The following is a 20,130-nucleotide window of genomic DNA, read 5'->3' as shown; positions in this document are numbered from 1 at the left end:
TTTCTCACTAAACTTTTTTCTACATGAAGTTTAAAAATTGTTCCTCCTATCTATTCCTTTTTTAACTACAACCGACTAGACTCTGGTTAATCTTCTCCTTAGGACTTTAATTTGGATTTTTGTCATATTAAAATTGATCTGATTAAAACTGCAAACATTCTAATGTAATTCTTCTGAGACGAGATAAATCTTTAGGAAAAAAAAAATCAATTTCATCTCTCCCATTCCTCCTTCTCTGTCAGTAGTTTCCTACCACAAGCTCAGTCCTGCAAGCTCCAAACATCTTCAGTAAGCTGTTATAACTGCTGCTGAAAGGAGCATCAAGACTGCTCAGCATTTCTCAGTAGTAGGTCTAATGAGCAGACCTGCAACACCATTGGCATAGAAATAGTCTCTTTGTAGCCAGTAGTACTCCAAGTATGACTAAAATTACACAATAACAGTGTTTTCTCTGAGTTCTTGAGAGTGGGTATATGTTTCCCTAAATCCTAAAATGCTAGGTTTTCATTATGGATTAAATACATAAGTACACTTTTGTCTCACTTTTAAAAGGTAGGTATTGATGCTTTTAACTTTGTTACATTTTTTGTCTGAGGACCAAAAAATGGCTATCAATTCAGAACTCCATGTATTTTAAAACTTCTTCAGCAACAGCATTGCCACGCTGAAACAAAAAAATCATACATTTTTCCTATCTTTCCAGCACCTCAATGAGAGGTTGTGGAAATGTATTGTGTAGTTCACTTCTTTACTATTTTGAATTGTTGTACTGGAGTGTGCATCATGGCTGAGAGAATGCCACAAATTTTGTACTTATTTTAGGGATACATCCACCTACTCAGCCATTTAGAAGAATGTAGTCATGCAGAGAATGTTAATGCTATTTATTGCTACTTTCGTGTAATAATTGAACTTAAACAGACTTGCTCATTACTCAGCATTCATTGTAATCTGACGTTTAGAGCAATGTAATGCATGATTTTGTGCCTTGTATTTAAGAAACAATGGCAATTTTATTTTTCCTTCTATGGATATCTCTTATGAAAGTACACATGCTGAGAAGAAACATACTGACTTCAGAAGGAAGATCATCCATTATTATCCTGTATATTTAATACACATCTTGAAACGCCCACGTGTCCCTGAAAATTATCTTTATGTGGCCATGAAATCACCATCACATCATAAAAATCAGTCACACATACTGTCACTATAGATCATGTAAATGCCATACACTATCAGTAAGGTAAAAATACAGTTGGGAAAGGAGGGGTTTTAGTGGTGTTGACAACTTCTCCTCTCTGATGGAAAGTGGGAGGGTGCCTGATGGTGTCTCCTCTTGTTCCTTGACAAGCCAAGCCAAAAACTATCACGAATATTCTGAGTTCACTGCTACCCAGCCTAGAAGTACAAACTGCTCCATGACGCCTCTTGTCCTCTCAAGTGAGAAAACAAGAGACCATGGAGACTCTGTGCTATGTTGAACCTCAGCTTAATTCCTGCTGTATGATAAAATTCATCCAACTAAGAACAATTAACAGTCCTTCCTCTGTACCTACAATGAAAAATCAGAGGGTGGCCAAGCTGATCATTGTTTTCCTGTGTCATAACTCAAATATTGCATTTATCATGTGCACACACAAGGAGAAAATTTATTATATAGCACAATAAAGTATGAACTAGACTTCCTAGAAGCCTTCAACTCATTAATTTTTTTTCCTAATCCATTATGTAACCAATGGGTAATTGGTATATTTCACACTTCACCTAATTCCTCTATTAAAAGAAGGAAATAGCAGAAAAGCTGGCACGAATAGTATTTATTTCACAATATGCCATAAGGTCATTATGTAATATGTTATTAAATATGTCATAATGATACACTCAAGCCATATAATGACATCTGATTTTATCTATTTTATATATGTGTCTACAATAAATACATATAATAAACATGTAATATTTATACATAAATTATATATTTTTTAATAGTAGTATCCACCAGTACTTCTACTTTCTAAGATAATTACGTAGCAGTTTTATAATACTTAAAAATTTTTCAGTAAACCCAAGTTAAAACATATGGTGTTAACAGCTGAGTTTATATGGCATAGCGTGATCCACAGAAACCAGTAGGTATGACTGGGATGCTTTGTAGTCGCTACTTTATCTGCCAGCTGATTGTGAGTTTTGTGGTCTTAGTCAATAAATTCACTGAACTGAGTCAGAATGGTCTTATGACATTTATTCATAGTAGCATGATCTTGCATATTAATATATTCGACTCAGAAGAACATCATCAACAATGTGTTAGCTGAAGCACTGTGAAAGTCTGATTCACAACATAATATAACAAGAATTCCCTAATTAGAAAGTTAAAAACTTCATCACTTTTCTTAGTCAAGATAAATCTTTAACATCCTATGCTAATTTTTTTCGTGGGTCAGCTTTACCACTTGTGTTTCAGTAACTAGGTGAGAGAAAAAAAACCAGTAGTCTTGAAGCCAAACTAGGGGATTTTTATTCTTAGTCTTTCCCTTCTGTAGTTTGGGAAACTGCAAATTATAAAGCTGGCTCTGATGAGAAATAAAATATAAATGACATGTTCATGATTACCAAAGGGAAGAAAATTTCTCTGAGAAGTCATGAAGTGGAGCACAGGTGGGCTTTGGAAAGTCCATTGACTGGGAACTATAGAGGGTAATTTTGGCTGGATGTGGCCCAAAGAAAGCAGCTCCTAAGTGTGACGTGAAGACATTCCAACAGCAATACTGCCACTGGAAATGTCAAAAGGAGGTCCTACCCAGGCAGAACCAATATCCTTTAGATTCTTAAAAATATACACCAAAATGCAGCCTTTTGTACTTAAAATTGTACATATGACTACTGCAATAGTAAGGCCTCTGTTCATTAAATAAATACGGCTCATTCATGCAGATTTTCATACTGTAGCTTAGTACGAAAGATTTTATATAGCCATTTTACTATAATATCAGTATGTACATATAATTTGAGCATTCTTAGTGCATGTAGAGGAGAATTGTGTTGCTTCCTTGTCTGAACTAGTTGGGTGCTCAAAGACATGTCAAGTGTCACTTGAAAGTTGGTTTTACTCAATTTCTTTTTAGGAACTCCAGTTTAATCCATGGCTTTCATAACAGATGTTATTGATTAGTTATCAAAGCATTTAAAAAATTTAAAAAAAATGCTGAATGATATTAATTTACAAAGAAGCACAATGCACAGACAGAGAGCTCTCAGATAGGACAAAATGTTACAGAGATTCTAAAAAAAGGGGCAAAATATGAAAAGTTCTTTTGCAAATTAGAAAATCAACCTTGTTAGAACTAACTGGCAAGTTAAAATCTTGGTATTAGTCCCTCTTGTGCATTTGCTAAGAGCGAACATATCCCCTTTCTGCCATCATTTTGCTAGGCTAAACAAACTGATGGCCTTTAATAACTTCTGATAGGAGAGGTGCTTTCTTGGACTGATCCTGGTCTGAAGTCAAACCTTCTGAGCTTGGGTGCCAAGAATTATTACATTGCACTATTGCAGGTGGTGCCTTCCCAGTGCCTCATTGAGGCCCTTCAGTACTGTCCTCTCTCTGAAAGACCTGCTGGATGACCTTTAGGAGGACTGTGTTTCATTTTTTTCACAAATTTTGTGTGAGTTATATAATTATTTTATTTTATTTTATTTTATTTTATTTTATTTTATTTTATTTTATTTTATGACAGGCTCACTGCTGTCCTGTGTTCTGTGACTACACTCAGCTCTTTCTCCTGCTCTGCCTTTTCCAGCTAAGTGCTAGCTTAAGGAAGAAATTCCTTTTAGACTTCATGTAATACTGTTACATCGCACCCCATTTCTGTTACTCCATCTCTGAAATCAGGCTTACCTTTGTGTTCAATATTGTTATTTTCCTTGGTCTTAACGACGAGTTCTAACCCTCTGGCATTGATGAATTTCACTGGCATACCCCTACCTTTCATGCCAGTTTGCTGAAGTTTTGCTAAAGCCCTCAAATTTGTTAAAAAAGAACCTCCCAGTAAAAATACAATGTAAAAATGTGAGTCTCAGCTAAATAAATGGCTACTCTGAGGACTGTGATGCTACAGTTCAGCAGATGGTGTTTTGGGTGCTTTTCCTAGAAAATCCATCAAAATGTATTTTCTTCTGTATGATGCTTTTCCTGAAAAAGTACATTTTCTAAAAAATTCTTCAGTTATTGGGATATCTGATTTACAAGAACTATGTTTGTCATACTTTGCCCAGGCTGTCTTCTCAAGTTGTGCCAAGAAAAGATTTGCATCCCCCCCAGCGCTGATGCAAAGTGGCTCATGTCCACACTACTCAGTGATATCATTCCTTGGAGTAAACTGGCCATGTCCATACATTAAATTCAAATCTCTTGACTGAAGTCCATGTAGAAATCCATGTTCCAGAAACACAATTAGTTTGTTTTTTCTCTGTATGAGAATTTCTGAGGTGATCGACAAGAAACAATGGGAAGACAAAGTCATCTTCTATCAGAGCCTGACACCAGCTGTGGTTTGCAAGACTGGAGTTTGTGACATGAAGGCATGTCGGAGTGCAAGACCTTCTCAGACAGTTTCATAAGCAATTTTAGCATTTTGAATTGGACCATGTCCTGTCAGCTATGTCTGGATGTTTCTCTTGAAGGGGATTAATTGACCTACTTCATCCACATGTCTGGGAGCAAATTCATATGTATTATCATCAGGTAGCTTGGGTACAGCCTCAAAATAAGACAGAGAGCTTGCCAAACTGACATATCGTTAGGACTGCTTCTCTGCAAATAAGCAAGTGGGCCTGTTATAGCATGTACACCTGGACAGATTTCACAGGGCCCACAAGTCCAAGGGTTTACACACACACAGATGAGAGGACTGGCAAGAGTTAGTGGCTAACCCTTATTTTATTCCTTGCATATTGTTTTTTTATTTCCCAAGAAATGTGCTGTTATTACCCTACTGCCAGATGTTGGGCAAGTCCCACAGAGTAGGCAGAAAAAGAAGTAGGTACTCTTGTGAAATATAATTTCTGAGTCTTATTATTACATTTCCCACTGGTGTCATCTGCAGTGAGGGCCCTGTTGTGTTTGACACTATAGAAGCATTCAATAGGAGTCAGTGCAAAACCCAAAGAGCTAACAAAAGGAAGGAAAAATAGAAATGAAGTAATTTCCCCAGCAGCAAACATCTGGTCTGTGGTCAGCCAAGAAAAGAAACCCAGTCTTCTGACTCCCACAGCAAGGCTTATTCTCTGCTTGCTCACTCCCCTCTGAAATAAATCCTCCAGGGACTGGGTATGAACCAGCTCGGGGCAATTTCATGCAAATAAACAGGTTGACAGCCCTGCAGGAGGTCTGTCATAGAACAGAAGGCCTATGCAGAGCTTCAAAGCCCTTATAGAAGGGAGACATGGCTTCATTCTTTTGTAGACAAATAGGAGTGGGATAGGAAATAGGACAGCTTCAGCTTTTCAGTTCTAGAAAAGTGATGGAAATGAGTAAATTTGCTAAGAATATCTTAATAGAAGCTGTTGAGGATGTTTACAAATTCTAAAATAAATAGCTGCTTTCCAATATTCTGTGCATAAGGCTGATCAGAAGAAAAATTGCATCATATTAACTTAAAAAATTTTTAAAAACCCAGAAATTAACATAAGACCCTACAGGACTTGACACAAGGTTTTCCAGTATGACATCTGAATTCGAAAGATAGCAGTGAGAGCCCTTCAGAGATCTCTGCCACCTTTTTTTCATTTATATTATGGCAGATCGCTTGCTGGTTTTACTGACTCACTTGTCTGACATGCAAATAAGTTGTGAGAGTTTCATTTTTAGTATAAATAGCTATTAGGGCTCATCTGACAAATGAGACCTGCCTAACAACATTTCATTTCCTGAAATGTAACAATGTGTAATGCCTTATAAGTTACACATGTCATGACTGACTTGTAAATGGTTTATTTCTGGGCTGCTGGAAGAAATTACCTCCTCATCCTCTTACCCTTATCCACTTGTTAGTGGCTCTTCTCTAAAAGTTCCCTAGCCTTTGGACCTGCCAGTGACTTGCCTGTGAGAAGAGCCCTGAACTCAGAATTCGGTTGGTTTGAACAACTGAAGGCGGAAGACAAAAACATTCCCTTATGCCTGTGAAAGAGGTTCTGGCCCAGGCTCCTCAAACCACAAAACCACCCAGTTTATTGTCTCTTTGGATTTGCTGGCAGGGATCTATTTGTTTAAGCAATTTCCATCCTACGTCAGTTGAAGTGAACCATATTTGTGAAGACCTGCTGCTTGGGCTAACCCAGTTTGCAGAGACTGAAGTGGATAAGAGAGCATAACATCAACATCTCCGCTAGCAGACTGGTGTCTTCTTCCAGCAGCACCACTCTCTGCAAAATGATGATTTTTAATACCCTAACCAGCAGCTGGTTGCCCACCCTGTTCACTTCTGACTTAAAAGATACAAGAGACAAGCAGCTCTACCAGCACAGCTGAGGAGGCAACAGTCACTGCAGTGGGTCAGGAAGAACCAGGTTGGTGTGAGCTGGGTGGCCACAACCTCATTGGGTCCAACAGCAGACATCCCATTATAATCTCAAAATCTGTACATATTTACATATGGATCCATATTTACATATGAATCACCAGAAATTTGACAGTCGCCTAAATTGGGCTAGTTCTTCAGACTGAATTCTCCTCTTTGCCCACATAAGAGGTATAGCCCAGAGAGCAGACAGTGTAAACATGCTCATGCTAGCTCAGTGATGTGCCTCAGTCATAACAGTAGAAACTCCCATGGGTTTCCAGCCCTTATTAAGATGTAAAAAAAATATTTTTAATAAAGTAATAATAATAAAGTAATAATTTTACTTTTTAATAAAGTAAAAATAATAATAAAGCCAATAGTGATTGATATATTTACTCGGAGTAGGATTGTAACTATTCACTAAGGCCATAAAATAGTCATCAGAAGTGAACAAATCACTGACTTGCACAAAACCTGGAAAATCAATCTAGAGGTGAAAAAGTCCTTACAGCTCTTCTAGAGCTTCTGTTCAGTTTTAAGTCTGTGTGGTGGAAGGAGGACTGAACCATGTCAGAAAATCTGCAACACTATAGTGACTTTACTTACATCATTTGTTTGTGTTTACTTCTACTGCCAATGTCTAATCCATTTTCCTTCAGGGGAAAGACTAGGATACTTTCCAGGCACCAAACTGCATTCTTCCTGAAATCAGGAACTTCTTTTATCATGTTCCCTCCTATTCATCTACATCCTGATGCGCACGGTCCAAGAGGATATGGGAGAATATTAGACTAAAGCTCTGTGATCTGCACTGGACAACAGTCAGCTGCTGGGAGAAATCCAAGGTTTTAGATCCAGCCTATGAAGTCCTGAACTGTTTTGTACCTGGCAAATGTGGGGAGGTCACTTATCTCCCTGGGCCGGGCCATCACATTGAAAGATGTGGAGGTCCATCAAGATAAAAAACACAAGGTGTGCTCAGCAAACCCTCCTTTATTTTGGAAATAATTTTCCCTGCTTCTGTAACCTTCTGGGCGTGCTGTGAAGCCTGCTTTCCCCTCTCTGTGTTAAATCAGTTGAATGTGGATTGAAGTTTTTCTGTTTATCAGCTATCCTTGCTGTCATGTTTCCATTTATCAAGTAAAGGTCCAAAGTATTGGATAGGCAACTGTAGATATATTTTCCATTCCTTTAATCATTCTTGAGCCCTTTTTTGAGCCTCTTTCAGTACTTTTCTTTAGATGTCATATCAGTGATATATACAGTATTCCAAAGGAGGCTGTTACACTGACCTATATGTGTGTGTATATTTGTATATATTTTTTATATTCTCCATCTCTTTCCATAAGCACTCTAGCAACTTCTTTGCTTGTTTGTTTGTTTTAACCACAGCTGCAGTTTGACAGAAGTTTTCTTTGTGCTGTCCATAGTGATGTCCTCACATTTTTTTCTGGGCTGACAGAGGTAGAGCAGAACCTGCAAGATATTTTCAAGTAGATTGCATATGTCTCCTGCATGTATTATCATTGAAATCCATTTGTTATCATTTTGCTCGTTCATCTCTAAATGTCTCTGAAAATCTTTATATTCTACTTGAGCTTGTCCAACTTGAATAACTTTGTCTCACTTGCATCTGCTGCACTCAACTGCTCATTTCCTTCTCCAGAGCTGCATTAGCTAGCAGTGAAACCAGTATAGCCTTTTCAGGCATCATAATTTTCCTGGTTTTCTCCAAAGTCAAAAATATCCAGTTCAGTGAACCAAGTAATATACATTCTGTGCTTGCCCAGCCATGTGTAAAATAGTCCCGGAGAAGAAACTACCAGGCTCCAGCTCTGAAGAACTATGCTTTCTGGAGAAGCTCTCCAGTGAAGGTCCAATGTGGTGACAGCACAGCAATGACATGCTGATGTGCCCATACAAAGTCCTTTCCAATAAGTAGAGACTTCTATGTTAAGGACAGGTTTACTGGAGGAACGGAGTACAGAAAGTTGGAAGGGATGAAAAATCTTCCTTCCCTTCCCATCCCATTGATATGACGGTGTGTACATTCTCACATCATCATGGTGTGACATGTACAACACTATCACTGTATCCAATTTTGATATTGAAGATATTCAGGGACAGGTCCACAACTGGTCCATTAATAGTTGTAGCTCCAGTGCCTGCAGCAATAAATTGAGGATCTCTCAGGACTAACTTATTTGCTTAGATAAAAAAGGGACAGTTTCTTCCCCTACACACCATCATTCCTTACTTCCATAACAGAGAAAAAAAAATTAGGGTTTCGGTCACTGGTTTATATCCTGAGGGACTTTTTTTTAGTGACTGGAAGTACATACAAATAAATTTTCAAACAATTGTTTGCCGGGAAAAAAAAAAAAAACAAAAAACAAAAACCAAAACAAAACAAAACAAAAACCACAACAAAAAAAACCTACCACAGAATTAGTTGCTTTTGCCTGAAGTTGTTTAAATGTGACCTTTCATTAATGGTAGCAACTTTCTGTCATTTGGAAACTTTATCACTAAAAATACACAAATATCAGTTTTACTTAAACAACTGATAACTGTCACAAAACCCAATAATACACTAAAGTTTGGGAAACTGGAAACAGTATCTTGATAAAACAAAACTTTATCACCATTGAATATTGACAGTAGATTATATATCATGCTCTAACTCATGAGAACTTTGTAAAGCACCTCAACAGAATGAATATATGTATTATGCTATGGTTGCTGAAGGAAAAATTCAAGAGAGAAGGGGCTTCAGATCTTCTCATGCTCCCCCTCTGGGCAATTCCTGCATGGTCCCAGCTTCAGTGACACAAGACATTCACATCAACCCTCAGCTCCTCCACTTCTTTTGGTTTTTTTATTTGAATTTTCTGTGATTTGGTCTCTGTCAAATAGGAAGCTTGTCTACAACTCCCTGAGGCATGCTGTGAAGATTTTCAGTTTGGAAGAGACTGAGCAATTGGGTTGTAGGTTCTAGGCCTGATGCAGTGCCACAAAGCTGGACCCGTGCAAGGCTGAAATGAGTCTGAATGAGCTTGAACTCAGGAAGCCCTCATCAGCCACAGCAGAATGGCACGGTGGCAGGGCCGTGCTGCTTCTGGCATACAGCTAGTACCTCTGTGGCCTTATGTTCTCAAAATCTTAAATTTCACTGACAGCCATTGGTACTTCTGGAGTACTCATGAAGGCTGACTCTAGCCTCCTGAAACTATGATCAACAGAGGGAAGCAGTTCATACCACAGGACACTTTTACATGCCTGCTTTAAACTGGTGTCTACCAGCTACAGAGGAAATGATGCTTCCTGGAGGGGCTGTGGCAGGCCAGTACATCTTGCAAGACTTTCTGTAACACAAGGCAAACTCAGCCTAGTGCCACGTCAAGTGACCTGAACCATCTTGAATAACACAATTCCACATATTGAGTGACAATCTCAGTTCCCTGGTGAGCTTTCTCAACATGTGCGTGTGCGTACCATACCTAAGTACATTTAAAGTCATACATATTTGAACACACCTCTTTTGTACTCAGATACGTGCAAATACCTGACCAAGATACCCGGTTTCCATGAGAAGCTCAGTTTGCTGAACTTCTTATGAAGTAGAAAATAACAGAATCAGTGGGAACACCAACACCAATTCCAGCACCGTGTCCTCAGCCTGCAAGCTCCTTTAGCGCTCAGGACCCATCTATAGGCCAGGTGAAAAGGAACCACAATGACATAATTCAGAAGGAAAGAGAAAGAGGAAGTTGCTTAAGATTTGTGAAATACATGGTCTGAGACTGACAAATATTTGTGTCCCAGCAAAATTAGCTGTACAAAATTGATTTTGTGGGGAGAGTTGCATATTTAGCTACATGACATGGTGTTTGAATTGTGGTCAGTGTTTTTCAGTAATAGTCAAGGAGGAAAACTTGCTTAACAGCTGTCAATCTGTACTTCTCAGGAAGGGTTATACTGTTGTCCTTACCCAGAGGAGCCACCAGCAAGCCATCCTGTGGTGCAGCCAGAGAAAGAACAGTCCAGAACAGCCCTTTTCAGTTCTTCTGCAGTTGCTAAGTGAGCACTCAGGTCAACACAAGCTTTCTCAGCTTCAGCTAAATCCAGACCCTGAGAGTTGTTCTTGGACTCAAGTGCAAACACTTTCCCTGCAGCACCGAGAAAGGACATGTCACTCATCATGTTATTGTACTGAATACATATTCAATGAAAAATATTGCAAATTATCACCAAGTAAAGTCTCACTGCTTTTACTAACTTTATTTTAAGGAGCCACCTACTTCTCGTAATGAGTAAATTTATCAATGCTGTAAGTACCTTTATCTTAGCTTTTCATTTTGTTCGTCAACAGAAAAGCAAATATAGCCCATACAAGAAGCTTGTCTTGCCTCTGTACGCTTAAGATCTGGAGAGAGAAAGCACAACACTCTCTCATATGCACATAAATAATCAAAGTCAGAACATCTCCTGTAGGCTGTGCCACTGGAATTCATTAATTAGCATTTTACGATTACATTCATAACAACTACATCTAGAAAGCAAGCACAAATCTAATAGACAATATTGGAACCCAGTCTTCCATGTCAGAAATAGATTTATACTTATTCTGAAAACCCAAAATGATGTAACTCCATGGCAACATGTGCCTAAATGCTGCTGCAAAGTCACTTTGTTTTCATATCTTTCTGGAAAGACAGGCAGAATTTTTTTTTCTTAATAGAAGGCCTTTTTTTGAATGAGCATGAGAACATATTTAGCATAACAATTCCTTGTTTTATTTTTATTTTCAGATCAGTTTATTTTACTTTAATGTATCTAACACTGTGAAAGATGCAAGGGTGAAAGTTAGAGGTTTTGGCAACTGGGAATAGGGAAGTTGGAGTTTTGGCAATGAAGCTTCAGAAGTTATTGGGTTATGGAATAAATGTTTTAGGTAGATGTCTACAGAAAAAGAAATAAACAGTGAGACAGTTTACAGTGCTGACATTTAAATTGCCATAAGTGTCTTCTTTCTGAAGATAACAATCCTCAGAATACCTTCCAGATTTCAAAGGTAAAGACTGAGTTGCTTGCAGGCACAGGACAACACTTTTAAACATTATTAGAATCATAGAATCATAGAATAATTTCAGTTGGAAGAGACCCTCAGGATCATCAAGCCCAACCACAATCTAACCTAACTCTAGCACTCAACCATGTCCCTAAGAACCTCATCTAAATGCCTTTTAAACACCTCCTGGGCAGCCTGTTCTACTGCTTGACAACCCTTTCCACAAATATTTTTTTCCCCAATATCCAGTCTAAACCTCCCCTTGTGCAACTTGAGGCCACTTTCTCTTGTCCTATCACTTGCTACTTGGGAGAAGAGACCAACACCCTCCATGCTACAACCTCCTTTCAGGTAGTTTTAGACAGTGATAAGGTCTCCCTCAGCCTCCTTTTCTCCAGGCTAAACAGCTCCAGTTGTCTCAGCTGCTCCTCATCAGACTTGTGCTCCAGACCCCTCACCAGCTTCGTCACCCTCCTCTGCACTCTCTCTAGTACTTTGATGGCCTTCTTATGATAAGGGGCCCAAAACTGAACACAGAATAAATTCAGTAAATGCATGGAAACACTTACTATGTATTATTAAAAAGTAGATTAGTGGAAGTGATCATACAAACACAAAGCTTCCAGCACATACAGAGTGTTATCTATGTAGTTAGCTTCACACTCACAGGATATATTGATGGATATCAGGAATCCTTCAGACTGCTTCAGCCTGATTCTCTACCAAGTGCCACCCCTGCTGCCTCTTATTTCAACGAATTGATATATCTGAATATAACCCTAAATATAGGAAACTAATATGGGGTAGGCCTGTACCTGACAGCTTTCTGTTCTCACCTGTGCACACTTTAACCCACTGGAAAAAATCACAGTCCTTACAGCAAAAGAATGCGAAGTTTCTTTCAAAGAAATATATCATTTGTGCTTATATTAGCTAGCAAGCACAGATGGATCCTGAAGAAGATTCCTGCTTTGGTGGGAATTCTACATGTGCACAATAAAGGTTGTCCTGACTTGGGCAGATAGCAATCTAAGTAAGCGGGACAAGCAGTGATGAGAAGAAACTTTTCTCAGGCAGTTAACAGCAGCTGACCAAGGAATGCAACTCAGAAGCACAGATCAGTGTCCTAAACTCTAGACCTCATGGTCTCTTGTCTCCCAACTATAATCAATACCATGAATTGTAATTACAAGAGAGGAGCTTACACAGAGCGGTAAAAAAAAGCAAACCTCTACAGTCCTAAGTACCAAAACATCAGGTATCTTGGCAAAATGTCCCAAATCATGAACATGAGACTAATGTAGACTGCTGTTTCCAAAGACATGAATAGTGAAATATGTATGGTGTAGGGAGACAGATAATATAATCAGAAAGATGATGGTTTTAAATAAGCATTCTTAAGTTGCAGAACAACTTCCATTCTTAAAGGTAAGCAGGGATTAAGTGTAATGCTTTACTGAGGCTTTGTCCCAAATAAAAACTTGTCCACATTTTCCATTTCACTATTTGACTGTAAGGACTGAGATGCATCATTGAAGACACATAGGGCAAGTTTGTGTAACATTTGAAATAAATAATAACTTTTAGTTTGACGTGGCAGTAACCCTTATTTTCTAGCTATTGGTATAGAAGAAGACTTAAGGAAAGAAAATCATTAAAGGTTGAGTTACATCTAGATATAATTAGAATAAATAAAGCTCTTCACTTAGTCTTTTTACAAGAAAGTAACAATTACATTTTTAGAGGTGCTTAGCTAGCCAAGTCTGAGGCTTAGACAGCTTTCCTTAACTACTGTTACATGTTTATTAGTACTTAAGATAAATTAACTTTTTGCTAGAAACTATGAAGATGCTGATTCAAAATAGTCGTGCTCTTCAAAAACATATCTGGGATGTCCAAATTATGTAGACAAGTAGGTTTTAGGGTAAGCTAGAAAGGACTTACTGGTTGGGAAAATTACAGTGAACTGCTTTATAGGAAATTCTGGTTAGCCAGAAGTGGACAGGGAAGGTTGACCTGCTTACCAGGCTAACCTAAGAATCTTCTCCAAAACTTCAGAAGCTCTGTGGCTATCTGCCCAGTTTTTAAGATGTGTCCTATGTTTTTGCCTCATTTATTACTTAGAAAATACAATAGCAAGTAAGGTTGACTTATCAGATGGATAAGTCAATGGAACAGCTGGAACCTGAGTCTCCTGAGCTGTGTTACATTACTGAGGGACATTTACAGGAAAAAAATGCAGGAGACATGTTTGCACGGTAACAGGAAAAATACAAAAGCCATCAAAACAGGAAATTCCCTTAAATAAATAGGACTACAACACTGACATTTAACTCTGCATCTTACAGTGGCACGGCTAACATGCTTGAGATATTAATGTGTTGAATTTTTCTCACTTTTTATCACAAAAGTGGTATCATTTTCAAGCTGGGGATCTAAGGGTCCTGGTTAAATATTTGTAAAATTTGTATCACTGCTAGTTGTAATGAAAGTTTTTCTTAAAAAAGGTTTCACATACTTGATATCACAGTCATTTTTGGTATGGGGGTTGTGAAAAGTTTAAGTGGTATCCCCTTTCTCTCTAGCACATTATGACAATGTGGAACAGTTGAAATCAGTTTTCTCTGAGTTTTTTCTGAGATCATATCAAGAGATGTATTGTCATTCTGGTTTAAATACACAATTTTAAATATGAGACTGTTCTTTATTTCCATAAGGCACAAGATGAAGGAGCATATCTTCATGTTTATTTGTGTGGAGAACATAATACGCCTTTGGTTGTGGTACCTTTGAACAGCCACCATATTTGAACTCCTCCTTAACTCTCTTCCTTCATTTCTACCCCATAACATTTGTTTCCCATGAAGTGGTGATGGGACAAGTGGTGCAGACATTTATTCCCAAAACTCTACATACTTTCCAGAAGTCTTTTAAACAAAGCCAGTCTCTTTGGTTTCAAGATAAAGCTAAAAATCCATGCAAAGTAGTCTTTCTCAGGAGGCTTAATGCACACCTTGAGTTTAGAAGTTTCAGAATGAAAAATGTTTTTGTCACAGTAAGGTTCTTCAGATTCCCCTTGAAACCAGTAAAAAAGTTTTAACTTCAATGTTAAGACGTAAGTGATAAGATATAATTCTTCCAACTGTTAATTAACAGCTGGATTCATAGCTCTGAAGAAAAAGTCACACTTGAAGCAAAAGAGTCTTTAGTAACTAGGTTATATTGCTAACTTCTAACATCATCTGAAAACTCTTATTACAGAATCTTGATTATATTTTGATATCTTGATAAAAGAATAGTTTTTAATTTTGTTTGACATTAAAACTTTGTAAACAAGTTATAGCTGAATTTGGGTTTTACTTAAGAGTACTCCAATATATTCTGATTGAAAACATAACCATAGAACCATAGCATTCAGGCCTTCTAGTATTCGTTTTTATCACCTTGTTTAATTCCTCTGTAACTAGACTGTAGATTTCCCCCAGTAATTCCACCACTTAATCCAAAAATTCATGGTTGAACCAGTGCATGTCTTTTCAAAAGGCATCCAGTCATGATTCAATGACTCCACGTAATGGAGAATTTACAGCATACTTTACAGTAAACTGTTCCAACGGTTCATTACTCTTACTCTACCTTATTTCCAGTTTCAAATTTTGCTACACTCAGCTTCTAACAACTGGACATTATTATGCTTTTGAGACTGAAGAGCCATCGACAATCAGATACATAGAAGCCTAAAAAAGGTATTCTTCAAAGATGAAACCAGTTCAAACCATGTTTGTTCGTACTTTTAAGAATCTCAGTGGAACTGGAAGAATATTTTGCTTTTCAAGAAGACAGAGTTTGGCTAATTTATTTTAATACACTAACAGACAAAAAAAGTTCTTCTGAGGTGTATAGGCATAGTTCAAAGCCCACTGAAATGAGTTCAAAGTTCTCGATGTCTTCAGCAGGATTTGCATCATGCTTGAAAAGGAAACATGAAACTGTATAGCAAAATATACTTTGAAACGAAAATGTCTCTCACAAATAATATAAAATGAAAGCACTTTAAAAGGCATGTCCAGTATGCTGATCTCATGACATGATTACTAGTTCAAAGGATAAAATCTAATCAGTTTCAACAAAATAAATGTGGTGAAAGATGTGCAAATGTGCAGTCTAATTTATTTTTGCTTAAATGTTAAAAACTTCGAATTGAGGTAAAAGAGAGCTGAGGAAGGGAAGGTCAGTTCTGTACTTCAAGAGCAATTTAATTTACATTTCTATGGCTGTGTGTACCAATGGCCTTGATTGTGATAGTAATGGAGGAGGATTCAGTAAAACTGTACAATTACAGACAGAGATTTGGGTAATTACCAGTTCTGCTTGGTGTTCATGAATGCAGAGTTTATTTCTGCAAGAAACTAAAGTGAAAGATGTCTTATTTAATTCAAATTGCTTAAAATATTACATCAGCAGAAAAATAGCAAAACTGGGAGGTCACCTTTGAATTCCTCTTCAGCTAAATTCAATTTGAGCTTAGATTTTAGTTTTACTACAGACTTTAGGATAAAATACTTGGAATTGTTCATGCATTTATTTTTGCAACATAAAAGAATATGTGCTGTTTTGCAAGTGGAAGCCTGAAATGCTTAGACACCTGCTGCTCAAATACAAGTGTCTAGAGAAAGCAGAGGAGAAAAAGCATATTTTTTCCCTTTTCATTACAAAAAAGGTGCAAAACAAGCTAAGGGAAAGAGTATAGTGGGTTTTTTTATCCTGCCTTTGACATCAGACATATCTGGTTCTAGGTCAGAAGAATACAGCTCAGATCCTCACCTAATTGTGCCTAGCTTTCTGGACTCAGGATCCGTCCATTTGCAACCTCTGCAGTCACTACAGATGGTCACCAGCAGATGACAAGCTTGACCTATAGGTCTTCCATATAACCCAAATTTAGTCAACAGACCAACTTCACTCTGGAATAATTAGTCAAGTTTTGCAATTAGGTCTTTTTTAAGCTCAGGAGGGTCTTAACAAGGCAGTCTAATCACCATCATCCTCTGCTGATGTGCTCTGTCTCAGAGAAAGTACTCTGAAGAGAACTATGGTTCATACACATGGATACTTTAGCTACCATGAAAAGACCAAAGGAGTTAAAAAAAAAATGGAGGGGACTCCTGTGCAACATGCATGAAGCTGCACCCTTTTTCTCCTACTCGAACTGCAAATGCAAAGAAATTCCCAAAAGCCTGCATTTGCACTGGTATAATTGAGACCCATCATGATAACCTATATTATTCTCCAGTAACTGTATTAACAGTAGTGGTATACCATGGTAAGTTAAAGCAGGAATAAGCCCTTGAGAAGCCTTCTGTCCATCTGACCCTGACCTCAACAGCTATGACCAAGCACATTTCCATCGTAAAAAGACCTGCAAACTGAAACAAAGCTATCTTTGATTTCAGCATTTACCTTGGTCTTTCTGGAGTCTCGACAGCAATATGTGCTGTGGTAAATACTAGTCAAAAGAGATCAATTAAGCTTTGAGGCTTTATGCCTTCATCAGACCTTGCTGGTCTCCAGTGTTATTGCCTACTCTTTATCATTATTTGTGTGCAAGATAATAAAGCGAAAGTCTTCCTTAGGGAAATATATTGCAACCAGTTTCAGAGGTTTGCCTCCAAAGAGGGGGCCAGTCTGAATTTTGCAGGGTTTTTACAAGGTGAATTGAAAATCCCTTTGGCGGTTTGCAAAACAGTCAGTCACTTTTAGTTAAAAATAACAAATACATACATATGTGTCACCCAGAAAGGGTCATTTGCACTTAAGTGACATTTGCATGTATTAGAGAGTAGCACAATTGTATTTTCACCTACAACTTAGAGAAAATAAAAGGTGGTTTCATATCTGGATCAGGTCTGAATCTATCATAGAACAAAAGTATTAATCCTGTTTCGTACTCTCAGATCGTCTTAAATATGTAAGCCTACATATACTGGTAAATTTTAGAGTTCACATGAAGTGTTTTCTTCTGTATCAGTGGACAGGGTGTTTTAAAAAGATTGACCCAATTTGAAATCTCTCTGCTTTGAAATTGGGTCCATCTTTTTTGAAACACCCTGTGTAATAAGCCAGATGGTTTATAGGACAGTGTCACAGTTGTTTGCTTGAAAATGAATTCTAGGAGAACACACTGAGGAGCACGATATTAGAGGACTTGCACATTTTTCACAATGATACTTAGAAGTTAAATTAAAATGCAAACTACAGCATTATAATAATACTCTACAACTGTAATGTACTTCAGATATTCTACCCTTTAATTCTTATAATTGCTTTACCATGTGTGAATTTGACAACCTGTTGAATGACAACTAAAATATGTCATTAACTCTGCCTTAAAACGACCTCCAACATTTTTTCCCCTACTCTTCTAGAGAATATTTAGGAACCAAAATTATGCCATTAATTCTACAGAAAAAATACAAATTAGGAGACGCTCTTGAAAATATAAGAGAATTCTTCAGATGAAGCACTCTTAGCAAAGGATTAATGATTCCTGTCCTGTCCCCTTTTCTTTAGTTCTGTGGAGAAACCTCTTTCATGGGTATGCATTTTTTTTCCCTCATTTCACAGTCATTTTGCTAGGGAATGAGTATTTCCTAAAATCAGAATAGCAGTTTTGTCTACTGAAACACAGTGCAGCTGCCTGGTACATTTATTTTCCTTTATTCTTAATGAAAAGTAATTTTCTTCAAATTTACAAGACAGGGTTCTGTTGTATGAATGGTGTTTTACACAAAGCGGTAGAAACATAGAGGTAAGATTAATTTTCTCCCTTTCCTTTGCCATACTTCGTCATCAGCTGAAATAAATTTAGGTTAAAGAGGAAAAAGAACAAAAAAGAAGAGTTTTTTTATTGCCCTATAATATTTAAGAGCTGTTCTCTGGAATAATGCAGCAAACATCAATGGTAAAGGATTAGTGTACCGAAATAAAAAAAATCCTGAGATCAGGCATAAATCTATCACAGCTGTGAAAGTGAAAAAATGTGGCCATTCAGCATTCTCTCCCAGGAAAAGACACAGGCATTTTAAAAATAAATTGTGTTTTTGCTAAAGCAAGTTGGTCATCATTACTATAGGCTTAATCATTAAAAGGGCAATAGGCTACTGGAAAGTTTCAAGGGGTGCGGCTATTCAGGATTATCCTCAGCAAGTAAAAAGTCCCATTTCAGAGTAATGGGTAGCTGGCGCTTCAGCTAAATTCGTGTCCTGATCACATCCCTTGGCAGGGAAGTGCAGATGAAACTCACATGCAGAAAGGTGAGCAGTCATCTTTAGCGTGTGTGGTACTGAGCAGAAAAGGCTATAAAAGCCTTTGACTTCTCTTTCTCAAGTACTTGCCTATATAAATCAACTTGAGGGGGCATCTGAAGTAGGGAGATGGGGAAGTTCTTCGGAGAAAAGATACTTTTAATTATAAGGAGAGCTCTCCTAAAATATAGCTGTCTTCTTATTCATGTTCTGGCTTTGTTTTATTAGTCTTATTTCCCCTGGAAAAGTTCGCTATCCTGTCATTTTATTGTAATAAAATAATCTTAGCCTTCTGGGAACTGATTTCCTCTCTCTGCTTAACCCCAGGATATTTGTAGAGTCTCAAAAACCTCTGAATCAGACGTTTCCTAACCCAAACTGGGGCGTGTATTTAAGTTTCTTATTAAAAAAAAAAAAAAAAAAAAAAAGTGGGATTTTTTTTTTTTGCAATAACACATTTCAACATACAGCTCTCATTCCAGCCATAGCAACCCAGCCCAAACTGAACGGTGGACTCACCATCAGCCTGAACAGAGATGATCTGAAGGATGAAGAAGACAGATCCCACGCCCTGGAGAAAGGTGAGAGAGGATCTCTGAGAGGCTGAAGCCATTGCCCTGCTTGCAAAGCCCTCAGCCGCAGGAGGTTGGCTGCCGAGGCTTTTTCTCTCTCCTCCTCTGCACTTTCACAGCGGGGTCTGCGGTGATGATTTCAAGGAGCACTTTCCCTCGGCAGGATCCTGCGTCTTGGGTTTGCACTGAAGGCGGAGGGGTGGAAAAAGAAAGAGGGAGGGAGAGAGGAATCCTTGGCTTGGCTAGTGTGAAGGGGAGGGGAAGGTGGGGGGGAGATGTCCAGCCAGCTGGGGTTGGGGAGAGGCTTTATCCAGACCAGTCACCAAGGCAGTGCATGCAGAGAGCCGGTGTGAAAAGTCACATTACCCCGTCGGTAAATACCTAATGGATCACAGTGGAAGAAACGTAAAAGCCAGGAGGGAGAGAAAAGGCGGGGAAAGGACAAGCGATGAGCAGAAGAAATCCCTGGCTGAGACGAGAAGGGCAGCTAGATAGCTGATGCTGGTGCTGGTACTTGGTGAGTTTGTGGGCTTAGCTGTGCATCTCCAGAGGGATGAGTTCAGACATGGGGAGCGTTTTCTCTCTGCAACATGAAATCAGCCAGCTGAGGGCTGCAGGTC

At 38.2% G+C, this 20,130-nt stretch overlaps 1 protein-coding gene across 1 annotated transcript in view; it reads right to left on the bottom strand.

Moving 5' to 3' along the window:
• Positions 1 to 19,837, bottom strand: part of SUSD5 (sushi domain containing 5) — a 43,820-nt gene extending 23,983 nt beyond the window's left edge. The window contains exons 1-2 of the mRNA XM_005502868.4: positions 19,458 to 19,837; positions 10,555 to 10,732 (exon numbers count right to left, since the gene is read on the bottom strand). Of these exons, the coding sequence (XP_005502925.1) occupies positions 10,555 to 10,732; positions 19,458 to 19,551 (272 nt within the window). The 5' untranslated portion in view covers positions 19,552 to 19,837. The remainder of the gene's footprint in view (positions 1 to 10,554; positions 10,733 to 19,457) is intronic.
• Between the last annotated feature and the right edge of the window lie 293 nt (positions 19,838 to 20,130).

This window comes from Columba livia, chromosome 2, assembly GCF_036013475.1.
Source record: "Columba livia isolate bColLiv1 breed racing homer chromosome 2, bColLiv1.pat.W.v2, whole genome shotgun sequence".
NCBI classification, from domain to species: domain Eukaryota; kingdom Metazoa; phylum Chordata; class Aves; order Columbiformes; family Columbidae; genus Columba; species Columba livia.
The sequence above is the reverse complement of the archived record's forward strand: the minus strand, read 5'-3'. Positions and strand labels throughout refer to the sequence as shown.